The sequence below is a fragment of the Gouania willdenowi genome, chromosome 4 (assembly GCF_900634775.1).
Source record: "Gouania willdenowi chromosome 4, fGouWil2.1, whole genome shotgun sequence".
Taxonomy (NCBI): Eukaryota; Metazoa; Chordata; class Actinopteri; order Blenniiformes; family Gobiesocidae; genus Gouania; species Gouania willdenowi.
Window position 1 is genome coordinate 8,971,776 of NC_041047.1, and position 17,318 is coordinate 8,989,093.

General features: G+C 37.6%; 1 protein-coding gene across 5 annotated transcripts in view; it reads left to right on the forward strand.

The window, feature by feature from the left end:
- LOC114462101 (contactin-associated protein-like 4) overlaps nt 1–17,318 on the forward strand; it is a 91,143-nt gene that overhangs the window by 32,651 nt on the left and 41,174 nt on the right. For all 5 annotated transcript variants that reach the window (XM_028444728.1, XM_028444727.1, XM_028444725.1 and 2 more), the window contains 5 exons: nt 6,132–6,325; nt 7,263–7,410; nt 8,796–8,999; nt 15,126–15,301; nt 16,520–16,666. In XM_028444728.1, coding sequence (XP_028300529.1) covers nt 6,132–6,325; nt 7,263–7,410; nt 8,796–8,999; nt 15,126–15,301; nt 16,520–16,666 — 869 coding nt within the window. The remainder of the gene's footprint in view (nt 1–6,131; nt 6,326–7,262; nt 7,411–8,795; nt 9,000–15,125; nt 15,302–16,519; nt 16,667–17,318) is intronic.

The following is a 17,318-nucleotide window of genomic DNA, read 5'->3' on the forward strand; positions in this document are numbered from 1 at the left end:
AGGTCACATTTTCTATACATGGAGCGCCTGTGGCTCAGAGGTGCGATTTATTAGTTCTCGTCCATTCAAAGGTTCTATCTGTCCATTTAGAGCATCCAATTAGGTCCACAGGAGGAAGTAAAAATGACAGAGAAATTGTATGAATTACCAAATAATTCAGTTGTAGATAGACAAAATCAGCAATTTTATGAAACTCCACTATACTGTATTTAAAGAGACTTGCATGTTTTCTTTGTATATGCCACATGACTGCAATCATTTTTAATTTCAAATTCAAATCAGCTATTTCTCACAAACTATAGCACAAAATTATCTCAGTTACACAAAAAGTGTTGACAAAATCAAGATTTTTTTAAGTGAATTGAACTGATATTGAAAACTAGGGCACAATGATGTCTGCGGCCCGCTTGAGTTCAAACTGGTCCGTATTTGGCCCTTGAACTAAAATGTGTTTAACACCCCTGTTCTAGAGCATGAACTGAGTTCAGCCCTGAAGTGATCCACATGCACAAAAGAGTTGATTTGAAGTTAACTTGAAGTTTTTTTCCCCAATGATGTATAGGTTGAATAAATGAGTCACATTGCAGAACATTAGATATGTTTCTGATTTTGGAGCACATATAAAAGGCCTGGGTTGTATTTGTGTGCTTAAAACTGCCTTTAACAGATCGGATACTGGTCGCATTTCGGCAAATAAATCAGATTTGGGATGCATTTGTCTGAAGTCTAAACATGGCATATGTTGTGAGAGGAAGTGGCTCTGAAGTCTTGACTGAATCCGACTCTAGGATGTGGTTTGTTTGTCTTTCTTGTTAGCGCTGATGCGTTTCCTCTCAGTACGGGGCAGGGGAAGAGTTTTTCTCTGACGGCTAAAAGAAAATCTAACGCGACCCTTTGCTGGGTCACACCATCTAAAAAAAACCACAGGCTGGGAGAGAGAAAGAAGATGAAGTAGTTTATAGACAGACATAGACAAGGTGCTAGAGTGTGGACGTCATCTGCTTTGGGCAAGTTATATTAGGGCCGTTCTTTTACAACCTATCACTGAGCCTCCTCCTCTCAGCAGGGGCCAATGACCTCGGCTGTATTTAATTTACCAGCCACAGTCAAAATTCAACAGGATTCCTTTTACTGGATGCTGATGCAGGTGTTGTAAAATACTCATCATGGTTTGTATTTAAGAGCTAGAAGGTGGCCATTTTGGAGATTTTCCAGTTTGGGAGCTGAGAGAATTGAGATGAGAATATCACTGTTTTTTTTTTAAATTCACTTTAGGGGTAAATTGGGTGCACTGGGGACAAACCATTGATGAGCCAGCAGAATAATGGCTTTTGGTTGTTTAAAAAAAAAACAAGATAAAGCATTAGTTTTTAGAAGAAAAAAAAACTACCAACGTACTCATTTCAGCTATAGGTGCCACTGGGTGCATTACTGAGTTGTACACATCCTCCATGTATCGAAAGCATACAGTTTGTCAATGTATAATATATGAATTATTTAAGGGCAGGTTGAGGGCACTTTTCAAGAATTCATAAGTCAGAAAATCTCTGCAGCATCTTGTCATATACGGGCCTGTATTGTCTGATGGAACAGAAAATATTACACACCTGTTTTATTTGTGTGTGATTTATCTGGATTCTGCACCAACGAGTCGGTCTTCGGTCTCACAGGGTAAAGTCATCCCTGACTGGCTTTTGTTGGCTCAAGGAGGCACAAACAAAGAGAAAAATATATTGAAGTGTCCTGTCCATCAAATGATAGTTTAAAAAAAAGTAGGAGCTGGTTGGGGTAAGTAAATGTTACAGAAAACCCTTTGAGTGTGTTCGCCAAAACACTGATTACTGATGGGTGTGATATTCCACCTGTTTGATGTCACAATGCTTTAATTTTAGCATTTTAGTGTCATTCACATTCAGCTTGCAAACAACTCTTGATTGGTGGACACAAACAACCAAAAGTACAAAATGCATTTATATGTTTAGAACCTTTTTAAATCAAATATTCAAAGTTTTGTCTGCCCATTTGAATGTTTTTAGGGATGTTCGATGATATTTTGTTTGCCGATATTGTTTCCGATACAGATATAGACCCCCTCCCCCTTCCTTAACCTAATTTTAGGTCACATACAGTATCATCAGGACTATTTCAGTTACAGTCTATAGGTTCAAATGATATTAAGACTTATTTGACTAAATCTGTTACAGATATAGTCGACTAAAATATAAAGGGTAAGAGTTTATGCTTTTTTTAAAACTTCAATTATCTTTTATCAACCTGATGGTATTTTTTACACCCGCCAAACTTGTGATTGACTTCAAAACAAGAGCCCTATGCATTAAAAAACTAATGGATCACCAGAAGAGATGCTTTTGTTTTGAAAAGGGGATTTTTGACTTTTTACGTTCCGCTCGCAATGCATCATGGGGTGGTTGAGTATGACTAGTGTGCCCACCGTGCATACTTCAAAAATGTCCCGATGTTGTATATATCCAGGTATTTCTCGCATGCTTAATCTTTTCATACTATCTAATGTGAATACACTACATACTCATTTTGACGATCAGACTTAGTATGAATAGTACGTTTGTATGACATTTTGAACACAGCCCTAATTACACCTCAGCCCTTCGTGCTTGGTGTTTAATGTCACCATATATGGCATGGTGACATTTATTTGGCACTTTTTCAGTTACTGTCCAGTTATCCTGCTGGTGAGGCTCAACCACAGCAGGTGATTGTGCTAAAATCCTTCAGGCTGATTCCCTCACCAGTTCAAACCATCATCTTTTTAATTTGTATTTAATCTTTCGTTTACCCTCCAGTGCCTTCTTCTACCGTTGCTGTATTTATACTTACCAATTTGCCGCATGGTTATGCTTTTAATCAACTCTGACCTCCTATATCTGTAATTTAAACTCAGCCCCATTCGGACTCTCACGAGACGATTATGATTACGTCATTCCACCCTATAGCCAAATGTTAATAACAGCATTTAACATTTACAAGCAAGTGTTAATTGCTGTATTTAAAATGTGGTTTCAGTTTATCAATGGGACATACTGATAATTGCACTGTAATTATGCTGAGGTACACCTCATCAGTTCCCAGTAATACTTTTCTTGAAACGCTCATTTGGAATTGGAAGCATCAGCAAGTGGCTATGGGTTTGAATTAAGTGCATACAAGAAACGTGAGATGAGGTATTGATCCTGTGTGAGACGTTAATGTGTTCTTTCAGGGTTCCATTTATATTGTTTGGACAGATGAATGTATAGTGGATTACATTGTATAATTATCAGTGTTGGGAATGTTACTTTAAAAAAGGAATTAGTTATAGTTACTCACTACTTGTTCAAAAAAGCGTTAGTAACTGAATTACTCTACAATAAAAGTAGTTAATTACCAAGGAAAGTAACTATTTGCGTTACTGTTAAAAAAATAAAAAAATAAAAAGTTGCTATATGTCAAAGAATTCAGATTTTTTAGATGCGTGTGTCGTGAGGTGCTTCATTAAATTTGAGATGCTTACAACGGATGTCGACGAAGTCTTCTCTCCTGGATATAATGAACACTTCACATGCACGTTCTTGCCTTTGACCACAATTAATTTAAAGTAGTGTTTGTGTCACCACCTTAAAAATGCCAACTTTTCATCAGACTGCTCCACACTCCAATCTGCTGTGTGTGTGTGTGTATGTGTGTGTGTCGCGTGTGTGTCGCGTGCGTGTCGCGTGTGTGTCGCGTGTGCTGGCACGTCGCCTTAGCCAATCATAATCGCACACCTTGTTTCTAACCCACCTCCTCACTACAGCTGAGTAAGAAGCCAGGGATACTTTCGAATAACATTTTATTCAATCAATGCATGTAACGCACCACATTTAACGTTCAGTAACGATAACGGCGTTGTAATGGCGTAAAAAGTAATTAGTTAGATTACCTCCTTACTGAAAAAAAAAACGTCATTATTTTAAACGCCGTTTTCCAAACACTGATAATTATATACATAAAGATCAATGATTTTTATAGGGTAAATAGGTGTATATTATAAGAAGATTAATGTATTGAAATAAAGTATAGTACTAGATATACTGTACAAGGGGTAAGATCATATAAGTTCCTCCTACTCGTTTTCAAACATATACAGGATTTACGTGCTTGATTTTGTAACAATTTACTCTCTATTTGCTTTGTTTGCTTTTTGATTTATTATTATCATCATTTTATTATTTTCATTGTGGTAATCACATTGCTGTTGTGTTCATGTTCTAAATAAAAATTGAATCAAATCAAATCAAATAGTTACTTAAAAAGGGAGGAACACAACAGTTAAATTAGACAAAATGACAACACTTTACTTGAAGTTTTATACGTAAAGGCTGACATTACGCTATCAATATTATGACATGACACCTGTCATTAGCACGAACAAGGGGTCATGAAGGCTGTCATTAAGTGTCGTTTGTTACTCTAAACCTAACCTTTTGTTACCCTAACCACTAACCCTAAACCTAAACTTAAACCTAAACCTAACCCTTAACCCCCCTTAACGCATTGGATTTTTTATATAGAGCTTTTTCATAGACACTCAAAGCGCTTTACGTTGATGTGCATTATTCTTTCACTCCACACACAGTGGTGGTCAGCTACTATTGTAGCCACAGCTGGCCTGGGGCAGACTGGTCCTTCTGACCACTACCAACACTCACTCACACACTACATTCATACGAGGCGATGTGGGTAAAGTGCCCTGCCCAAGGACACAACGACAATGAATTTGAACCCCCAATCCTTCAGTTATTGGACGACCCACTCTACCACTGAGCCATGGTTGCCACCTAACCCCTAACCCTCCACCGAACCCAAAAATGCCAACATAGCTCTAAAGGTGTCATAATTTAGCTAAAGGTGTCATAATTTAGCTAAAGGTGTCATAATTTAGCTAAAGGTGTTAAGGTGTTATAATTTAGCTAAAGGTGTTGTAATTTATGTAAAAGTGTCATAATTTAGCAAACAACACTTAATGACAGCCTTCATGACACCTTATTCATGCTAATGACTGCGTAATGTCAGCCTTATGTATAAAACTTCAACTAAAGCGTTACCGGCAAAACAATGATTTGATAAACCTTGTGTCTAAACTGTGTAATTATTGTCTGTTATCATTATACAGTAAGCAGTTGGTTTGTTTTCAGGGATGTCACACATACAGAGCTAAGCTCAAATTTGTCTGAATGAAACCAACGTTTTACTGACTGAGCACATTCGAGGCACTTCTCTGATATTTTTCGTTGAAACATTTCTGCCTTCCTGCAGCTGCAGCAGCAGCAGCAGCAGCAGCAGCAGCGTGAACCATTTCTCCATCTGTCGCTCGTCTCATCCCTTCTTACACAAACTCTTCCTCTGCAGACGTATGGATTGGACAATTGACCTGCATTCCTCTGACACGTCTTTTCTCTGGCTGTGCTCTTGGCTTCTTTTCTCCCCCAATCCCTCTGTAATGAGTAAAGGTCAGAGTGTCTGCTCTCTCTTGTTGGGCTGTCAGTGTCACTGTCAGTTACTGGGATACGTATTAGCTCTGGCCTTTAGCTACAGCTCTAATGAGCAGAAAGAAGAGGAGACATGATAGAAACTGACCTCACACTCACTCATAGAACCCAACTAAGGCTTCATATTTGAATTTTTTAAACAAAAAGCATGATTTGAACTTTGAATATACTTTGATTCATGCCTTCACAAAATGCAGGTTCTCCTCTCCGTCAAATAAGGGAGAAACAACTGAAACATTTTGGCCAGATTGTTTTTCCATAACAGGATTAATACTGAAACAGCCTCATGAAAACCATCATGTGCTTTTAGCCTACAGGTGGGAATAGGTAATCCAAGAGTTGCACAGGGAGTCGTTTTGTGACAAGAGTTGTCCAAACCAATATTGATCTCTGATATCGATTAGATAGCTAAAAAAAAAAATCGGATTATATTTTAATTAAATTTTATTATATTGTCAAGTGAAAAAGTTGTATTGGGACACCTCGAGTGGAAGCGTCTTACCTGGATGATTGAGAATAAATAAATGTAAATAAATTAGAACAAGCATTGAAAGTGTGACCTTTCACCCTCCATGCTCTGCTCAGGTGCTGGGGGCTGGTCTCCTCTGGTCTCGGACAGGTACCAGTGGTTGGAAGTGGACCTGGGAAAGCGGACGCACATCACAGCTGTTGCCACGCAAGGCCGCTACGGCAGCTCTGATTGGCTGACGTCCTACCTGCTGATGTTCAGCGACACTGGACACAACTGGAGGCAGCATCGGCAGGAGGACAGCCTAGGGGTGAGAACGCACTTTGTCTATAAACTACATTCATTGAAGCATTGGTGTGTCTTATAATTGTCGCTCCTATATCATGCTAATGAACGCCAGTACCAGCGTGTTTACAGACAATAGATGTGCATTACGAAATTTGAGTTGCAGAGCAACATTTGAGTTTCTGGCACCAAAAGCCAATTATGTTCATAATAATATATTAAAGTCATTAATTCTATGAAAATTTTCACAGCATTCTCGCAATTTGAAGTTAAAATGTTCAATTTGACGCTCACACAGTCGAGTAAGTAAGACATCCAAACAAATCACATGCACTCAAATGTATAATGAGAGCCCTTAATGTGCCATGTTCTTATTCCATATTTCAGGTTTTCTCCTTTTAGGCATTTCTGTCTGTGTAGCAGCTGGAAATCCATTTGCTTTCCCACAGCGTGCAGACCAGCTATGCAAAGCAAAGAAAATTCAACAAAAGCCTGCGACAGTCTAAATAGGTTTCATAGTTTGAATAAGATACATTATCAGCAGTTGGATTTAATAGCCTCATATAAGAAAGTATGAAATCAGAGAGATTATCACAAGGCCGAGGGTGGAAATGCAATTTCTCTTCAATGACTTGAAATTTTAATAAGAACTAGTGCTGCATCTCTTTTCCCTGAATATCCTAAATTTTTTTCTTGTATGTTAAATGTGGATTTAATTGGTTTTCTGTTCTGCTTTAAGTGGCATTTCCGAGAGAGACGATTAAATTTTGGAAGAACTTTTTTTTACTTTGATTAAATTCCTCAAACAGCATTTGTAGTTTCTCGTCTACATTTCCCAGGTACAGCAGTACACGTTCAGCAAAGAGAGTCAAATCACTTCAAATTAAATTACACAGAGGAAAATGCGATTGAGAAGCAAACTGAAAAAAAAAAATAAAAAATAAATCTTCTGCTAATTTCAGGCCTTTCCTGGCAACAGTAATGCAGACACTGTAGTCCAGTACAAGCTGGAGCAGCCCGTGATCGCTCGCTATCTTCGTTTGGTTCCACTCGACTGGAACCCCACTGGGAGGATTGGAGTCAGACTGGAAATTTACGGGTGTCAATATAGTATGTCTGTTTTTGTTCTATGCTATACCTAAATGTGTTGTGGTTAAATAGTTGGCTATTTTACTGTGCCCACAGGACGTTCTGTGGTAATGTAATAACTACACTTTCCCTTTTTCTTGTTTGATTAGCAGAGTTTGAATAAACATTTTACAAAAATCACACCCTGGAAAATCTTTGCAAATCCACTCTAAATATTTAATATAACAAACTATCAGCCTTTGCATAATGAGCAGTATAGCTTTTTATTATGTATACATTTTTTTCTAACATTATATTTACTCTTTTCTGCAAACCTTTATACAGAAACATGTTTGCTAGTGCATATTAAAGGAAAACACACATTTGTCCACTGTCCTTAAGCACATATATATATATATATATATATATTTAGGCTTTTTTGAGCAAATTCACCACAAACTACCAGTAAATATTGCTCAATAAATTACTATATTTTCTTGTAATTTATTTAAACAGGATTATTTTATGCTGTAGAGGCCATGTTATCACACCTCTGACAATAGGAGACAATACTTAGCTACATTTTACAAAGGAGACCCATTTATTTTCTATTGAAGTAATCACATATAAGTTGCATGATATATTCTTTTTAAATAATTTACACTTTGTACACGCTGTTTTGAATTTGTAGATTAAGCCTTAGAAAACCAATGTTTGAGACACATTTAGGTGTCTATGAGAGTCTGCTGTTCCACACATAAAAAAGCATATTAGATTATGGAGATGGTGCTTATGATATGAAGAGAGGGTACACATGATTTGACAAAAATGCAAAGGGGGTACATGGGACAAAAAAGATTGTATTAGATTATAATGATCTTGTCAGTTATTTATGCAGACTTGCCTGTTATATGTGATATTTGGCCTTTGTTGCTTATATTTTCACAACCCTAATTAACATGGAGAATACTTAATGAAAATAATCATTAGGAATTTTATTTGCAAAGCGCCTTTCTCAGAACTTAATGATGTCATATTGCAAAAAAAGGAAAATGCTGTTTTTTTTCCTAAATTCCTATAATTTTTTTCACAATTTCAGATAGGACATTGCTGTATCAAGAAGTACTGTATTTTGTATTGTTTTAAAGTATCTACACAATTAAAGTAACAATTAGTAGGACACTTGGCCTTTCTTCTGATGTTACAGGATCAAACTTTGTCATTGTTTGGGTTAAAATAAACCGTGTTGCCTATTATTACATGCATGCATTGTATAGCAACACAGCTAGTCATTTAAAACATCATGATTTAATGAATAAAACAGACCAAAAAAAACATCCTAACTTGTATGTTGTTTTTTACTCGGACTATTTTCCCAAGTCTTGCAATGAAGTTATAACCTGTGTTCTGTTTTTACTGTTTTGTAGCCTCTGATGTGGCTAACTTTGACGGCAGCAGCAGTTTGGTCTACAGGCTGAATACAAGAACGAGCCTGACAGAAGCAGATGTTATTTCACTGAAGTTTAAAACCCTAAAGAACTCTGGGACGCTGTTCCACGCAGTGGGATCGAGAGATCACAGCTTAAACTTGGTGCTGGAGAAGGGAAAGCTGCTACTTTATCACCAAAAAGGTTGGACACCATCCTTTATATGGTATTAGCATGCTATTATCTGATACTTTGTGGTTTGTTTGTTTGTTAATGTTTGATAAAATGTCTTCTGTGATCATAACTAAAAAGATTTGATATCAGACATCTGAGACCAACACATGAGACAAAGAAAGAAACGCTGAAAAGTTAAAATGAGCAGCTTTGGGACAAAAAAAAAGAAAAGTGTGGACCTGCAACCAGTGCTTTGCAGGCAGAATAGTTTTGTTTACACATTTTGAAGACAATGCTTTAATTCCTGGGAGAAAACAAAGTGCGACACTACTAGCACTAGCATTAGCCGAGCTCACTAACAAGTCTCCTGTGAAAAAAGGTTGAAAAGTTTGTCCAAATCCCAGTGAAGTCTCCAAGTATTGCAACAGTCATCTGGTTCTTTCCAGAGTAGGAATTTTTGAATACTTTTAAACTTTTTTTCCCCCAACATTTTAACAACTTTTTGCATTATACATCTTTTGAAAATTGCTGTTTTTTCATTAAAAATCATCTTAAGTAAGATTTATACATTTTCTTTTTGGAGGAGGGAAATGACACCAAACCAAATTCATTTGTTTAGTATTAGTATAATTTTCTTTAGAAGTTCAAGAGATTTGTTTTCCAGTTGGCGCTGAAGCAATGATGAATATGACGGCCCTTCAGTGGTTCACTGGTTTGTGTTAATGTCTTCTTTGCTATTATTATCCTTCAATTAGTTTTATATGTTTTTTTGCCAAAATATAGGGATTTAGTAAGTTTATTAGTGTTTTGTTTTTGTATTTTTTGGCTTGTTAAATCACATCCAGAAGCCCATATCGTCAGTTTGGTCTCATGCTTGGGTTCAATTATTACACCTTCAGATGTCGGTTATTACAACTAATTGTTTTCATACATGAACATGATACTTAAAGCTGCTCGGTCGGGATGATAGTTTTTTTTTTAATCAGATAAAGACATGGTGAAGGCCTTGTAGATCAATAAATATATAATTTGCTCAAAAAATATATAGACCATTGAAATCACTGCTCAAAAGTTTGTTTTGATCTCCTCCGTAAAAGTTTTGCGCATTGCATTGTGGGATGTGGAGTCCCGTGGATGGAGACGTTGAACATGCTTTTGCTTCATTCTTACAGGGTCATTCCATGTCATTTCACAAATGGCCCACACACATTGGCGCTGTCAGTGTGTGTAGTCAGTTGCGATAGCCAATCAGATCTCTTGACTTTGAGTAAGAAAGAGCTCCCCCTGTAGTGTGGGAAGAGTGGGGGGGGAGCACAGTAGTTCAGCAGGGGGGGCACGGCCCATGAATGCCTCCCCATGATGCTGACACTGCTCTTGGTGGTCCTGATGCTTGCGTCAAGGTTTTTTTTTTTTTTTTTTTTTTTTTTACTGCTGCCTTGATTTCAACAGTAGAGTGTGAAGTGTATTGCTGACAAAAGCACAGCATTTAAACTGGATTTAGTTTTCTAAAGTACTGGTAGGAGCATAGGTGGATTCTTGCCAGGGAGGGCAAAAGAAAAAATACTATTGAATATATAAAGTCTACATATATATATATATATATATATATATATATATATATATATATATATATAAGACCATCTCGAAATTCATGCCAACCACAATGTGTGTAACATATACAATAATGCAAAAATGATAAGTCACATAATTGATATTGTTGACTACAAAAACGCCTTGTTTAATGTTGTAAATTCATGATAAAATCAGGCCGGTGGCCACTTTCTGCTTCATTTTTGCTGCAGTACCATACATGAACTGCTGGGTGCAGTGTCGCTTCATCATTTACATTGTGAAGAAGAACCAACCTAAAGTCTCAAAAGTTTGGGACCATTTCACTGAAAACTCATACTACCACAACTACTACATTACACAATCTACAAAAAATTAATTCATATATATTTTGTACAGTCACTGTGTTTTATGGCGCTTAAAATATTTGTATATTATGTACTTTATATTAAGAATTGCATTTTTTCTAAACCATTTGGGAAAACTGTAATGAAAACTTTTGAAACCCCACAAACTCTGCATATGGGTAGGAGCTGCCTAAAAGCTACTTTCCCTCGTCCTTTAGTGTCTCCATAAATTTCCAAAGCACTGACAAAAGGTGCTATTGTAAACCTGTAGCAATTAACCTTTCAGCTGGTGAAATTATTAAATTAATGCTAATCGAGCTGCACTGACGCTGCATATTCTGGCCTTCATTCACATGTACTTCCAGGTGTGTGGTATAGAGTCTCCATAGAACACATCTCCACAAGCAAAGAGAGGAGAGAAGAGACATGACTGACCTGCTTGAATGAGTCCCTGTTATCCCTTCAACAGTGATATCCGTCAAACCATCAAACCGTGTTTAAGAGAAACATAAAAGCTAATGATTCCTAACACTGAGCTTTGGTCTCATACAAATCCAGTGTCAGTGAGCCACAGATAATGTGTTTCCCATGGAGCGTATAGCCCCGACTGACAAACCTTAATGCCTGTATAAAAACAGGCACTGTATTTCACACACAGTGGCACAGACTTAAAAACAAAACAAATGTAACGTCTCCCTCCCAGCGGATGTCTTGGCAGTTCGAATAAATTGTCTGGCTCATTAGGATTTATGTCTGCTGTCTAATATCCTATGTACTTTACATTTATCAAAATGTCAGCGTCTTACAATGCGCCCTGTTGCTTCATATTTCAGGTTAATGCTGAACTGTCACCGTGATGCAGTTACGCACAGCATCACATGCACTTAGGGCTTCTGTCTGCAGCTCCACAGAGTTCAGTTGGTGTTAAGTACTGCTGATGGAATTAGGAGGAAAAACATGCAGGGCAAGTGACACACGCTAGGTTAATCGTGGGCATTAAGTGCAGCTGATGTTGCATAATCAGGTGTGCGTTTTAGTCTCGTAGTTTATTTTTATTCTTAAAAAGACCTGATAAATTGCTTTTTAACAACAGAGAAACAATGCAATAAGCAGGTTGGCTCTTTAGATTTTCCCTCTGTGGAGTTGAATGTTTCGCGATAAACACCAACAGAGAGGATATGAGTGTGAAGTGAAGTGATTACCTACACATTTGCTGATGCTACTCCACCCAGACTGCAGTGACTTGCATTGAGAACTCCTACTAGAGTTTCTGCTCTAAAAACAATCATAAAAGTTACAGAGGAGTCTGAAACTCCACTCTCTTTCCTATAAGCCTGTGACTCTGTGTAGCATGAATAACTACTGCAGTTCTTCTTCATATTCATAATTCCAAAAAACAAATCCGCCCAAGCTTCAAGGGCCTGTACTATGAAGCCGGATACGTATATCCGGGATATTTCTCCGTTAGGGGGCTTCACCTAACCCAGGGGTCTGCAACCTGCAACTCTGGATTCTCATGTGGCTCTTTGACTCTTTTGCAATGGCTCTTTGTAGCTTTAAAAAATTTTTTATAATGAATTGTTATTTCTTACAGAGGGTGTTGATGATTAATGACATAAACGTCAAATAAAATTATGATAAAACAATTGGTTAACCTAAAAATAAATCCTATTGTGCAATACTCTGTCACCTTCCTACTTCAACTCCTACAACATCTACAGACCATCAACTTTCCTTACACCTGTGGCTAAACTTAAGTTTTAAATCCCTTGTAAGATAACTAAACTAACAAAAAGACTCTTCTGGAAGAAAATAGAAATTGTATTTGTGTGTGGGGAAAGATGTATTTAATTGCCAACATGCCGCCTTAATATGCATGCTTGATATGTTGCAAGAAATTAGCATTTAGCATGTGTTGACCAACATGACCATGTGTAATCAAATTCAAGTTATTTTTTGTAGCCCTTCAAATCCATTAACTCATAAAATGATTCAATATTATTTTAACTGTGTAGAATTTTATACACTGTATTGTCTTCATTGAGAAGGTTTTTTTTTTCGGTTCCGGAAGGACTTTAATCTAGGTGAGATGAGGCAAAACGGCTCCATTGAGAGAAAAGGTTGCATACCCCTGACCTAACCTGTCGCACTATACGAGTCAGGGTCTGCAGCCGCCTGAAGGTCTGTGCGCCCACTCAACTCGGGGTCTCGCTACATCGTGGGCTTTGTTCAGGGGAGTGTCTGTTCAGGACATTTGTGCAACGGCGAGTTGGACCTCGCCTTTCACGTTTGTCCTCTTTTACATGCTGGACGTCTCCACTCCTTGCGTGGCACGGGCGGTTTTACTGTCTTAATGTGTACAAACCTCTGCCCCGCAAGCTTGGCTCGATAAGCATGTTTGAAATACTGGAGCTACCACATCCCATATAGAGACATCTCACAAAATATTATGAAATAGAACTCTAAGTTATTTACATAATCCCGGTTCTATGAGTAACATGAGTGAGATGTCTCACCAGACAACCCTTCTTGCTTGGGCGAGTGAGAAAAGGTGCTTATTTTGAATGATGTGTGCCCGTCTGCCTCCTCCGCTTATAAGACGTGGGAGTGTCCCTGGTGGACGGACACGTTTCACCAGCCAATCAAGATTGGCAGATTGAGAAAAATGCTTCTGAGGGCTGCAATTGGGAGTGCATCCCATAGTGAGATATCTCACTCATATTACTCATTGAATCGGGGTTATGTAAATAACCTAAAGTTTTTTGTTTGGGAGGAGATGTTTTGCGATTGCTGATATTAAAAACTGGAAGCTTGAAATACACTAAATCCCCTGATAATGATTTCATTGTCATTATTTATAAACACATTGAGCCATTAAGAAGACCCATAATGGGATGATGGAGTTAATTTAGTGGTTTTGCCTCAGGAAACCGTCTGGGAAAAATAAGCGTCTCTTCACTGCTAAGATGGAAATACAAGGACATTAAATGTTAGTCCTTGTTGACTGAATAAAGACAGATTCTGACATGTAAAACGTCTCAGTTTAATGAGACTGGGTTGGCCATACGTTGATTTTTCAACTGCATCAAATATTATTCATACATTCATTTTGTAAGTAAGTAAGTAAGTAAGTTTTATTTATAAAGCGCGTTTTGCAGATAAAATCACAAAGTGCTGTACAGAGTTGTGGTAAAAGTACAAGTGCAACACAATAGAATAATAAAACAAGAGTGCAGTCTTCAGCAGTTTTTTAAAAGTGTCCACACAGTTGAGCTCCATGAGAGACTGGTGCAGGTTATTCCAGAGTCTGGGAGCTACAGCCTGGAACGCCAGGTCTCCTCTAGTTTTAAATGTAGTTTTTGGGGTCTTTAGGAGACCCTGTCCTGAAGACCGAAGGCATCGCCCTGATGAGTTTGGAAGTTCTTTAAAAACATTGACCCTTAATGGTGCGACACACCAGACGTTTCCTGATAAATGTGAATAGGAACGTTATGCCTTTGTTCATTAATGTATTTAGAAATAGTTCCAAATACCCCTGTTGGGGAAATACAGTATCTTTATGTTTACATATCAAAGATAACTGCAGGTGGTCTGGACATCAGTAAAACAATAAAAACTTTGTTCGAATGATTTTTTTCTGAGTCTGCAGGTTGGATATGTAGGTTCAAAAGCAACACAAGATATATCAAGTGACAAAATGTTCTTGATAAAACTCTTATTTTACAAACAACTTGTTGGTTTTTGGAAATAAATCAGATCATGGTTTATAAAAACAAAAAAAAATAAAAACAGGATGATTACATTGGCAGCCGGTCATTGTTTGAGATTCTATCACTAACCTTGACTTTACCACTCGCTCCATAAACATAAAAATGGTTCGGAGCAGACGGACAGTGATGGAAATGTGATCTTAGTGGATCAGTCTTTCACATAATTAATGATCTGGTGTGTCTGGCTCTTTCTGTTGTAGCTTGTTTAGTCAGCAGAACCTTTTTTTTTTGCTCGCAGGGGATGAGAAGATGGATTTGTCATTAATTATGTTCTATTGTTTTGAAGCATCAGCGTTTATTAGACTCTGTCCTGCCCCCTTCCCAACATAAACATGTGGTCTTTATTGAGCGAAAGTGACCTCAGTGACCTTCTTTAATGTGTGAAGCAAAAACATAACCTTCTAGTGAAGGAACTAAATTAATGCTTAGTATTTCCTTTTTTCTTCCTCAATTAATTGTTTGTTTGACAGGTTGGAGTTCATCCTCCGTTGGCCAACTTCTATTTTCCATTGGCAGTTTGCTCGATGACCAGCACTGGCACCATGTGAAGCTAGAGAAGCTAAGGGCTCACCTCAATCTCACTGTTGATAAAAACACACAGCGGGTTCACATTCCAGCTGAGCTGAACCACTGGCATGTTCACACGGTGAGGAGACCAACACTAACAAGACATTCTCGCATGGACGACATTTCTTTTGTTTCAATCTACACAGAATTGTTCTTTGTTGTTTTTTTAGTCGGTATTTTAGCACACTGTAGGGTCATTCCATGTCATTTCAACAAATTTTCAAGACATCCCACGCACTTTGGCCTTTAGAAATTGTTCCTTAATAATTCATTTGACACACTGTAAATTTTGAGTTTGATCGGATGAATCCTTTTTGAGATATGGCCAATTTAGTGAGGTGGGTATGTGTGGATTTTCATGCATCCTTATTTTTCTTCCATTTTCAGAGTCCAATATCTCAGGAACTACATCACATAAAAAACTGAAATTTGGTATAGTAACACAGCTCCACCTACTCTCTCACAATACACAAAAACATCTGCTATACTATACATCCTATCTGGTGGACATGCCAGCCCCTCAAAATTTGAATTCTTGAATTCTTGGGTGACAGTCTCTTGAAATCCCAAAAAATATTTTTTTACGATTTTCATTGGCCCATAACTGTATCTATTTTCATTTATAGTATAACGATAATTCTTTCTTGGGACAATTTTTCTTCATGCGACTTCTTCATTTTTGTTTTGGACCCCAAATTTGGGTTATTTCACCACTCGCGGATATTGAAAATCCTTTATATGAGGTAATTGTTGCTTGCCACTGTGTCTTATAATCATTTATTGCTAAACAAATTTTAGTTTCCTATGTGATGCAGTTACTGAGATATTGGAAGCTGAAAATTCAAGAAAAATAAGAACGCACAAAAATTGACACATACCCCTCTAACTAAATTGGCCATATCTCAAAAAGCATTCATCCGATCAAACTAAAAATGTACAGTGTTCCTATTGAATAATCTCGGAACAATTGGTAAAAATATCTGAATTCTTTCAGACTAAAGTGCATGGGCCATTTGTGAAATGGCATGGAATGACCCTGTAGTTAAATACAAATTTGCTCATTTCTCTTATTCCTCCTCCTGGTACTGGAGCTAAGACTTTACAGCAAACCTTAAGGTTTTGATAGCAAAAGAACAGTAATTATAAGGCAACGAAGTTGACTGATTTTGGTTGTATAACTCTGGTCACTATATCGCAGCATGCCCAACAATTTTATGGTCTTTCTGAATCTCTTAGAGCTTGAGTGAAAGTTGTAAGTTCCATGTTTTTTTTTAATGTGTCTTTATTTGTGACGCAGCTGAGTCTAGCAGCCGTCCGAGGCCATGGACTGCAGAAACCCATCCTGTCCAACAGGAACTTCCATGGCTGTCTAGAGAACCTTCTGTATGGTGACCTTAACCTGATAACCTTGGCTCAACAGAACACCCTTCAAGTTAGTCTTGTGGTAAGTTACTGTGTTTAAGTAGTGTAGTACTCAACACCACACTATCCGAGACCAAGTTTGTGTTCGAAACGGCGCACTCCATACTATGCACTACTAAACTAAATTAGTATGTACTGTCTACTATTTACGTAGTATGGTTAGGATGATGACCGTTCCCACTGAAGTATACTTCCAAGGTTCCCAAGATGCATTTAGAACCTACAACGACAAAAACCAGAAGCACACTGAGGCTAAATATCTCCATTGATTATCAGCCTTTGAAAGTTCTGAAAACATTTTAAGCAAGAAAGTGTTGAAGTAGAATATCAACATGTGGTCATCTGATCCATAAAACTCACGGAAACACTTTTTATGCCGTCATTTCAGAGATTTCCAGAGACCCGCCATTGTGCTACTGACAAAACTTCTGGTTACCCTCAAAACAAGAGCCCTATTTATAAAAGCGTTAAAAACTAAAGGAAGACAAAAAGAAATGCTTTTGTTTTGAAAAGGGGATGTTTGATTTTTAGCTTGAAGCCAGACCCAAGATGATTTTACATTCTGCTTGCAATGCTCTCTTTGATTTTAGTTTTCTTTTAAGCACGTTTGACTGACAAAACAAGGTGTTTGCAACTCTTTCAGCACTCAGAGCTTTCACTTTATTCTAGAGACA